We start from the raw sequence: 11,270 nt of genomic DNA on the forward strand, positions 1-11,270 counted from the left end.
GCCATGGTTGGGATTTGTATCCTAGTGGTCGACATAAGAAGTTACTCCTCAATTGCTAGGAACCCGATACTCACATCCGCGCATAGCAGAGAGCGAGGCCAAGACCGAGAGAGGGAAAAGAAGGACGACGCAGCGGCTTCTGTCCATATCTGATACTAATATCGGCGATAACATGTAGGTGGAGTGTGAGACGCCCCAATGTGTAGCCTAGTAGCGGTGACTTGGACAGGGAAATAGATTTGTTTCCTTTTTGAAACTATTCTCACTTATTTCTTCCTGTTTAAAATGGACGTTTTGTGGGATGATGAAGACACGGTAGTAGCCGGCACTCACAGCACTTGCTTCGCCACAATGAGCTTACTCTGTTTTTTCAGTACTGTATGCCCCTTCTTAAATAGTATGTGCCTGAATTCACATGCTTGATTACCTCTGTGTATGCCCGCGCGCATGTGAGAGAGTGCGAGTGAGGCGTGTACGGTTGTCTCTTGTGGCGTCTGAATTTTGTAAATACAAAAAAAACATCTCCCCTTTTACAATACATTTTAATAAAATATTTAGAATGTCACAATTTGAAGTAACCTCTGTTGTTAATAACGTCTGCCGTTTTCCTAAACCATATATCCTAAGGAATTTGATCGTTATGGCAGGGACTGATTTAGGGTGTTTGTCCCATTTTAATCTGATCAAAGAACCGAGATCTTTAGCCTACGTTTTTCCTCTTGTGTCTAGTGCATATTTCTAACAAGGTCTTTCTTTTTTAGACAATTGTCATTTTATTTGAGGTATAACCACACAGTTAATACTTGTACAGATTGTGTAAATATGTGACGAAAACCCGTTTCGCTTACTATGTTTTGTATAGAGAGAAAACAATGTTCTAAAATGACAACAATAATTTCATTAACGAGATAGGCCTATTTCACAATACTTAAAGATAACGATATACTGACGCGGTATATGTGAAAATAACTGCTAAGCTATATTCTTCTGTCTCTTTGTATAAAACAGTGTTGACTATAAATAAAAGGGAGAAATCTCCAAAAAAAAAAAAAAACACGCTCACACGCTCATTATTTCTGGCCATGTCTGTAGACCTGTTATCTTAAAAAAAAGTCTCAAAATAGGCCGCGCACACGCGCCCTCTCTCTCTCTCTATGTGTGTGTGTGTGTGAGAGGTAGGGGGAGGTAGTTAACAGAAAGCATGTCTACCTGTCCGTGCTGATGTTCCCTTTAATGAACATATTGTGTCATCTCTCCTCAAGCTCTGCACTTTTTAGGTGACTGAATTCATTGCTGCTGCAGTGTAGCCTCTCTCGCTGTGGTAGTCTAGGCTATACTCTCTCCATTCTCAACCCACCCCCGTCTCTCCAACCATCTCTTTTCCTGTCAAACACAAGACGTGCCGGAGCACAGTGATATTAGTTAATTGCATTACGTGATATTACACTGGCTCCATTGCAGGTGTTGGCCAGATTACATTCCATGGGAGGATTTCAGGAGCCTGCGCAATAGGAACGTGCAAGTGGAAACGCTGTTAGCGAATGTCAGTAGTATTATTATTACTCTACCGCTTTATAAACCAATCTGACCTTTGGATCAAGAAGGAGGCTGGTCCATGGACTCGAGTAACCTATTCCTATAAGTAGCCTAGACGAGAAGGCAGCAGTCCAAACCGAGACCAGTCGGCAGATAAAAGTTCTGACGTTAGCCGAGTTTCAAGCAGTTTCACAATAGATCTATTTAATCGCTTTTCCTATTTATTGCATTTTAAAGACACCTCTATATATGCACCACGCGTGCGTTTTTAAAATGCCAATTCCCGTGTAAGATACATTGCAACACATGTAACTACTTCTTGACAATTAACTGTTACCTAGCAACTGGGTCTTTAGAGGGAGAGAGGGAGGGAGAGGAGTGGTAGGCTTCATAAAGAGGATTTGTACTGTGTATTTTCACTGTCTTGGTGGATTGGATGGATGCAACAATGAATCAACATAGATACAGAAATGGAAAGAACAGCGCGCGCCCAACGCCCACACACACAACGGAAGAGAAGAAAAGCGCGTTAAGGGGGTGAGGGTGGTGGAAGAGGATGCAGATCGCGGAAAAGAAGGGAGGGACGGATGGTAGAGGAATACCGGTTTCGATTGGGGGCTGGGTGTCAAGCAGAGGGAGAGAGAACAGTGATGGAAGAAGTGAGAGAGAATTTAATAAGGAGAGTGTACGTCGTCAGGCACTGACAATCATTGGCCTCGGGAGGGGGAATTAAGAGAGAAAGCTACCGTTGCCGTAGAAATCGCTCAGCATTATGATACGAAGTTTTAATGAGGGCACGTCGACAGGTTCAAGCAGGACGCAAAGATCGTCGCAAAACAATCAAGTGCACCGAAGTTGAATACACCTCTGAATTGTTTCCCAGAAAACGCTAACTCTTTAAATATCCCATATTAGCTCAATATGTAGCCTACAACAGACATGGAGCCATCCAGCATGCTTATAATCAAGATAAATTATCGGTCTCCACATGATAGCTATTCAGACAGTTTACTGTGATTTCAACTAATTGAAACAATCATCTTCAGATTTTAACAGCTGTCGGGGGCCATGGAAGTTGCGTTGTTGTGCCCACGACGTAGTCACAGTGACATCTTGCGGTGATATTCTCTCACTTTCCCTAATATACTGTAGCCTATTTGACCAACATCAGGGGGCGTTGAAATTGTTCTTCGCCCTTAGCGGTGGGTGCAGCGGAGCTCTGTCTTGTTGTCTTATTTTTTAGACCATGTAGGCTACACTATCAAATTATAGATTTTGACTATGTTCACTGCATTCAGAGGTGAACTGGCACTTTGCAGTATTGCTTGTGACTGTGTTAGTCTGCAAAATAGTGAGAATGTGCATATGACTATTTTTAAAACTTTATTATGCATAATAATTCCATATTGCAATAGGTATAGAACAGTCGTAGTACTGACATATACAGACAGATTTGACAGAATACAATATTTGCAAGATGTAGGCATTCACAACTTCAGTTCCTCTAACCTGTCTCTTTATCTCTTGAGTTTTCACTCATTCACTCACTACCTATTTCTTTCTTTCCTTTTTTCTCTCTCTCATACACACACACACACTCCCTCTCTCACCCACTCCTTTCAGTCTCTCTCCCTATCTCTCTCTCTCTCTCTTTCACACACACACACACTCCATCTCTCTCACTCATTTCTTTCAGTCTCTCTCTCTCACACACACACACACACACACTCCCCCTCTCACCCACTCCTTTCAGTCTCCCTCCCTCTCTCTCTCTCTTCTCTCTCTATCTCTCTCCAGCATCACTCTCCAGCACCCTCACCCTCCCATCCTTGTCCTTGTAGACCCTCACCCTCCTGGTGCGCACCACCCGCCTCACCGGCCGCACCGTCCTGACGGTGTACCTGCGGGTGGGCTGCCGCGCCAGGCTGCCGCCCGCTCCGCCGCCCCTGGTGTGCCCACCCCGGGACGCCAGCGGCACCGTGTTGCTCCCCTCTCCTCCGCTCTCCCTCCGTCTCTCTCTCCCTCTCCCCTCCTCTATTCCCATCATCATCTCCTCCTGCTGCTGCTGCTGCTGCTGCTCTTCCTCATCCTCATCCTCCTCCTCCCCTCGCGTGCGGTATCCGTAGCGACGGAGGACAGGCTCCAGGGTTGCTAGGCGATGGTTGAGGTCGGTGATGCGCCTCTGCAAGTGCAAGACTTCTCGGAACAGGTCGTTGAGGGACTCGGAGAGAGGGCGGACCCTATGGGAGAGAAGATGAAGTTCAGGGAGAGCAAGGGAATGTGTGTGTGTGTGTGTGTGTGTGTGTGGGCGAGTGTGCAGAAGTGTATGAAGAATATTTTTGTGTGTATACGCCTGTCTGTGTGTGTCTCTCTCAAGTTCTGTCTCTGTCATACACACACCGCACACACTGTGTTTACACAGTGTAGAGTGAGTGTGTTTGTGTGTGTGCTTTAAATGTAGCAGTGTGAGTGTGTGTGAACAGAGCAGAAGTGTGTGTGTGTGTGTGTGTGTGTGTGTGTGTGTAGTGCATATACAATTACATACAAAACTCTGTTTATGTGCATTTGTAATCAAATTGCTATTCTCATGGTATTCGCCAAATGACTATACTCAGTGCATATGTATGAGAGTGTCTGTGTATGTATACATATATAAACATGCACACATGCATGTATTACATCTAAATAACTATGCACCACTTTTAACTCCCCTGCCTTCTCTGTATGCTAAACTCAGCTTTCCATCATGCCAGTGAGTGAATACTCAAAATAGCTCAGATGATCCTGTAACATCAGCGCTCAATTCACTAGTGCTCAGCAGCTCCACTAGTGCTCAGTGCACATCTGATAACATCTACATCACGTGTGTTTGTGTGTGTGGGGTGTGTGTGTGTTTCTGTATGTGCGTGAATGTGTGCGGACACTGTGGTTCACATGCGCAATGGCAACATGACAACATGAACTGACAACATGAACTGTGTGTGTGTGTGTGTGTGTGTGTGTGTGAGAGAGAGAGAAAGAGAGAGAGAGTGTGTGTGTGTGTGTGTGTGTGTGTGTGTGTCTGTGAGTGTGTGTACATGTGTGTGTACTGTATGTGTGTCTGTTTGTGTGTGTGTGTGGGTGTTGTGTGTGCTTCTGTGTGTGCATGCATGCATGTGTGTGGGAACATTAGTGGTAAGTTGTAGGAGTGTGTGTAAGGAGATATATTTTATCTCCTGGATGAAATGTATACTCTTTCCCATTAATTTCCTATGGCGGTCATTTTTTGACCGTAAACAAAAAAAGTGTTTCTACGTTGAATAAATCACTCAAATTCAAAGAAAGTAGGTCAAATAAATTCTATGTGTTCAAAAGCCTTTTGTGAAGGATATCATAAGATCTTGAGGCAATCTGATGAAAAATGCCATATTTATGGTACAGGGAATGAGTAAATCGGTCATTTTTGACCGGAACAGTGGTTAGAAGGTTAAAATAATAATAATAATAATAATAATAATAATATTATCTCTATAGATATGTTCATATAACATACATCCACAAGCACATGTACTGTACCGTATGTAGTATGTATGTGTATGTGCAAACACTCTCATGCATATGCATAGTATAGTATAGTATAGTATAGTATAGTATAAGTCAAGTCAAGTCAAGTCAAGTCAGTTTTATTTAGTATAGCCCATTTAATATGCACAGAGTGCAACCCAAAGCGCTCCACATATAAGACGTTTAGTATAGTATAGTATAGTATAGTAGTAGCTAACAGCAAGCCAAAACATATGATGATGTTTTTTAAACGTATGACGGAAATCTGTTCAGTGGATGAAAATGTCTTGATGAGGGAATGAGAGAGGTGGGTTACATGAAGACATTTTCATCCACTGAACAGATTCCTGTCATGCGTTCAAAAACATCAGTGTGGCCCTGTTTGATTCACTGATTCACTAATTCTCCTTTCTGTAAGAATAAGGTGTATAGTGCTCAGTTTACACAACACCACATAACTAGTACAGAAGTATGCTAAGGCAAGCATACACACATACTGTACTCCCAAACTCTCTCTCTCTCATGCGCACAAACACACACACACACACACACACACACACACATGCTCAAATTCACCAGGCTCATATATCTTTCCACACACTCTCTCTCTCTCACACACACACACACACACACACACACAGACTGACTGAACAATTGACCAATGAAACTAATTATCCAATCAGTCAACCAATCAATCAATTAACCAAATCAGTCAACTGACCAAACAAATTGATCAGCCTAGATCCCCCCCCACACACACACATAACACACACATTCTCTCTCTCTCTTCTCTCTCTCTCTCTCTCTCTCTCTCTCTCTCTCTCTCTCTCACACACATACACACACACACACACACACACACACATATTGACTTGTCTTACATGTCTACACACCTGAATCACCCAGTAGTCTACAGTACTGGGGTTTGAGTACAGAAGGGTTTTTATTGCTCTATTGTTCACGTCACACACACACACACACACACACAACACACACACACACACACACACACCTGGAGTAGTCGGGGAGGAGAGCGCTGGCTGTGAGTGCAGCAGGGTCTTGATCTCGTTGAAGATCTTCTTGCCCCAGGAGTCCAGCACTCGCGTGACGCTCCGCACATAGGTCACGTCCACGCTCTCCGCTGCCGTGACAACCACAAGCAAGACACACACAGAGGTGAAGGGTGGTGTGTGTATGTGTGTGTGTGTGTGTGTGTGTTGTGTGTGTGTGTGTGTGTGTGTGTGTATGTGTGTGTGTGTGTGTGTGTGTGTGTGTGTGTGTGTGTGTGTGTGTGTGTGTGTGTGTGTGTGTGTGTGAGTGTGTGTGTGTGTGTGTGTGTGAGTAATGGGGAGGGAATGGAGGGGGGATTCACAAGAAGAAGAAGAAGAAGAAGAAGAAGAAGAGGAGGAAGAAGGTGAGACTAGACAGCAGAGCCATTCAGCAATAAAGAGGGAAATCAGATTAACTTCCAGAGGACACGAGAACAACTTGTGGCCTATTAACTCGTTAGAACACATGCACATAGAATACAATGTAAGGGCACTGCATGGCCATCTCATTAGTCTCATTAGTTTATCATTGTTTAAGGGGGCACTGCATGGCCTTCCATTAGTCTCATTAGTTATCATTGTTTAAGGGGGGGGGGGGGGACTTGAGGTCAGGGTGGGTGGATGTCATCGGACAGTCTGGCCGCGGAAAAAACAAATTACGCTGACCAGTCAGAGGATGAGACCTGTTGGATACTATAGAAGTATCCTGTTGGCACGGACAAGCAACAAACAAACAAACGAACAAACAAAACCACACACACACACACACACACAAACACAGACAAGCACACACACACACACACACACAAGCAAGCAGGCACACACACACACACAAGCAAGCAGACACACACAAGCACACACATACACACACAAGCACAAACAGGCACACACATGCACGCACACACACACACACACACAAGCAAGCAGGCACACACAAGCACGCACATACACACACAAGCACAAACAGGCACACACAAGCAATCAGGCACACACAAGCACGCACATACACACACAAGCACAACCAGGCACACACATGCACACACATACACACACAAGCACAAACAGGCACACACATGCACGCACACACACACACACACACACACACAAGCAAGCAGGCACACACAAGAACGCACATACACACACAAGCACAAACAGGCACACACACACGTGTGCACACACACACACACACACACACACACAAGCAATCAGGCATGCACATACACACACAAGCACAACCAGGCACACACATGCACACACACACACAAGCAAGCAGGCACACACAAGCACACACATACACACACAAGCACAAACAGGCACACACACACACACACAAAAGCAAGCAGTCACACACAAGCACGCACATACACACACAAGCACAACCAGGCACACACATGCACACACACACACACACACACACACAAGCAAGCAGGCACACACAAGCACAAACAAGCAAGCAGGCGCACACAAGCAAGCACGCACGCACATGCACACACTAGCACACACAGGCACACACACACACAACACACACACACACACACACACACACACACACAAGCTCACAAGCTCAAGACTGAAAACTCATAAACCCAGAGATAATAAATACTATCTGGCCGCCCGTTCACGGCGGCTGGCTCCGAGAGCTGTTTGTGTGGCGTAGTGGTGCTCCGTGCTGGAGCTGTTTGTGTGGCGTAGTGGCGCTCCGTACTGGAGCAGGAGGGAGCTTTCCGAAGGCTCTGAGATCATGAGTCCGTAAAGTCAGACAGGCCTCCCCCTCAGGACCCGCTGATGGAAGCTGATTGGCTGGAGAGGGCCAGCAGACTGTGCTGTTGCCTATTTTCTGATTAGTGCGTGACTGTGTGTGTGTGTCTGTCTGTGTGTGTGTGTGTGTGTGTGTGTGTGTGTGACTTTACAAATGTGTGTGTTGTGTGTGTGTGTGTGTGTCTTTACGAATGTTGTGTGTGTGGTGTGTGCGTGTCTTTACAAATGTGTGCGTATGTGTGTGTGTGCATGTGTGTGTCTTTGAGTGTGTGTGTGCATGCATGCTTGCTTGCGTGTGTGTGTGTGTGTGTGTGTGTGTGTGTGTGTGCATGTGCATGCGGTGTGTGTGTGTGTGCATGCATGTGTGTTTGTGTGTGTGCGTGTCCACTAAGGGGCAGAAGTATTTGGGCATGATGAAAGGCAGGAGGAGGGGATGCTTTTAGCACTGAGAACCATTCGGAAAATTCGGTCGTCGACCCCCAGACAGTGAAGCATAAGCAGCTTAGTATACAGCTAACCTGGACTATAAGGGAATTATACATACTGTACATATCTATGTGTTCCCTTAATCAGGTAGACCAAAGAAACCAACACTTCCTTCAGAGACGAGATATACAGAACTAACTTGGTGCTGCCTGAGATATCTAATCCAACACTCTGAGATTCTAATCCAAACACTCTCTTTGTATGCATCAGCCAATTCCTCCGTATAGTTCTCTAGATGTCCAGTCTGTGTTTGGACAAAAAAAAAGAAAATGTCCTGGCTCTTCAAATATGTCTCTAACAGCAGCAATTCCAGCCCAAAATCGGAGTGTTTCAGGATCATGGGCTGTTGAGTGTTTCAGGAGCATGGAGGGGTATAGGTGTAATCTGACTGGCTGTTGAGCTCAAATGTCAACATCCTTTTTCCAGAATTACAGACGCCTTTATAGAGAATATTATATGGTTAGCCTCAGCCATTACAAAATGGAGATCACACACCCACACACACACATTGATTATACACACTCTCTGCCTCAGGCCAAGGAGAGCTCTGTACTTTGTGTGTGTAAGCCTCGGTTCTGCCTGATGCATTTAGTTGGACCAGTGTCACACATCTCCTCACCTCCTTCCCTGTAGTTCCAGTTCCCGTAGTCCAGCTCGTTACTCATTCCACATGTTGGAGCAACAAACACCATGACAACAACCAGCATCGCGGTGACGGTTACCGCGGGAGCGGCTGCCATTGTGAGGTAACAAAGGGGTCCTGGGGTGGGATGAAAAAATGAGAAAAGAGGAATATCAAAGTCGCCGTCATTTCATCTGTTTTTCTAAGACCTTTTCCTTGAATGGTAGATTTACACGTCAGCTCTGCCAAGAAGCTGTCCAAGTGCTGGCAAAAGTCAGAGCATCAAAGAGAGGAGAGAGATGATAGAGAGAAGGAGATGATAGAGAGATAGATGATAGAGAGAGGGAGAGAGAAAGAGGGAGACCTGGGGAGAAGGAAAGATAAGAGAAAAGGAGATATGGAAAGATAAAAAGAGAGAGAGACATTTGGAGAGAGGGGAAGATGAGAGAGAAAAACAGATACCATGAAGGTGGAAACATAAGCAGGTGAAGAGAGCAGAGATTGAAAGTGAGATCTGCCAAACTGTATGGGATGAGAAAGTCACAGCAAGCGTAAGAGGAGAGAGAGAGTGGGAGAGACAGAGGGAGATGGAGAAGGACAGATGACAGAAGAAAAACAGAAGAAAAAGAAAGGCAAAGAGAGGCTAGGAAATGACGAATGTGGAAGATTGAGACCAGAAGGGGGATATAGGGGGTCCAAGAGTGTGAGGTGATGACAGAAGGAGAGAGAGAGAAACGAGAAGAGAGGGAGAGAGAGAGAAAGAGGGAGAGAAAATTGAGAAGAGAAGAGTGGGAGAAAAGAGAGAGAGGGATGATAGAGAGAAAAAGCAGGTCTTTTTTCCATCTGATACAGCCAAAACCTCTTCAGTGCCAAACTGAGAGAAGGAGAAAAAAGAAAACAGCAGAGAGAAAGAGAGAGATATCAAAATAGAACCGCACAGAGAGAAGAGAACAGTCGAGATAGAGAGCGAGAAATAGAGTTCTTTTGAAGAACATGTGGCAATGTTTTGTGTCTCAGATGATCTCATTGCAAATTAACTCGTCAACTCTTGTTCTCCTTCTTCCTGTTTCTTGCACTCTTGCACCCCCTCTTTCTCTCTCTCTCTGGCTCTCTGGCTTGGTTGGTTTAGAATGTTTAGACATTTGTAACTACTAATCACTATTAACAGGTTTAACACACAAATCCCACAACTCAAACTCAGTGTGTATGTGTGTGTGTGTGCCTCTGTGTGTGTGTGTGTGTGTGTGTGTGTGTGTGTGTGTGTGTGTGTGTGTGCGCGCCTCTGTGTGTATGTGTGCCTCTGTGTGTGTGTGTGTGTGTGTGTGTGTGTGTGTGTGTGTGTGTGTGTGTGTGTGTGTGTTAATCCAGTCAGTTGGGATTCCAGATGTGAGAGCTCATATGCGGAGTATAAAGGTGTCTCAGTGTCCTGGTGTTAAAAGGACAGTTCTGTCCTAAAGCAAATTATCCACCAGCGAAGGGAATTCATTTCATTCACTTTATGGCCTGGTGCTTAAAAGGAGCAGACTCGCGGATCTCTGGTTCTGATACGCATTAGAACCAGGCCGGTTCATGGAGTGGACTCGCTTGATCTCTGGTTCTGATACGCATTAGAACCAGGCCGGTTCATAGAGTGGACTCGCTTGATCTCTGGTTCTGATATGCATTAGAACCAGGCCGGTTCATGGAGTGGACTCGCTTGATCTCTGGTTCTGATACGCATTAGAACCAGGCTGGGCCTGTTCAAGGGGTCAGCAGATCTCCAAGGCTATTCGTCCAAGAGAAAAAATGAGAATAAAACAACGAGGAATGAGATGGAATGAGATGAGTAGGTCTTGTGACTAGAGAGAGAGAGAGACGCAGGCAAATTTCATTAGTCTATTTGAAGGCCGGCAAGGAAAATGGCTTTTGGGAGGGAGGGAGCTTGGTGTCAAACAGGGGAAAGAGGAAAGAGAGAAAGAGACAGAAAAGAAGGGAGAGAGAGAGAGGGAAGAAGAGAGAGAGAGAGGGAAGAAGAGAGAGAAATGGATATAGGTTGGGGCAATTTTAGAGATAGCAAGCTAAATGACGTAACAGGTCTATCTAGAAGAGATGGAGTGGAAAGCATTGCTTTCTTTGATACGTGAGCCTGAGAAAAGAGAGAGGGAGAGAGAGAGAATGAAAGAAAGAAAGATCAAGAGAGAGATAAAGAAATAAAAAGAGAGGAGAGATAAAGCGGTATGGCAGTATGCCGGGGGCTAAAAAAGTTTAGGGGCCTAAAGAGAGGAGGGGAGTCTCTA

At 45.1% G+C, this 11,270-nt stretch overlaps 1 protein-coding gene across 1 annotated transcript in view; it reads right to left on the minus strand.

The window, feature by feature from the left end:
• Positions 1-3,215: 3,215 nt before the first annotated feature.
• Positions 3,216-11,270, minus strand: part of si:ch211-243a20.3 (uncharacterized protein LOC100151507 homolog) — a 20,883-nt gene continuing 12,828 nt past the window's right edge. Inside the window, 4 exon segments of the mRNA XM_042102630.1 lie at positions 3,216-3,776; positions 6,092-6,116; positions 6,119-6,220; positions 8,992-9,132. Coding sequence (XP_041958564.1) covers positions 3,320-3,776; positions 6,092-6,116; positions 6,119-6,220; positions 8,992-9,132 — 725 coding nt within the window. The 3' untranslated portion in view covers positions 3,216-3,319.

Source organism: Alosa sapidissima, chromosome 9 (assembly GCF_018492685.1).
Source record: "Alosa sapidissima isolate fAloSap1 chromosome 9, fAloSap1.pri, whole genome shotgun sequence".
Lineage (NCBI taxonomy): Eukaryota > Metazoa > Chordata > Actinopteri > Clupeiformes > Clupeidae > Alosa > Alosa sapidissima.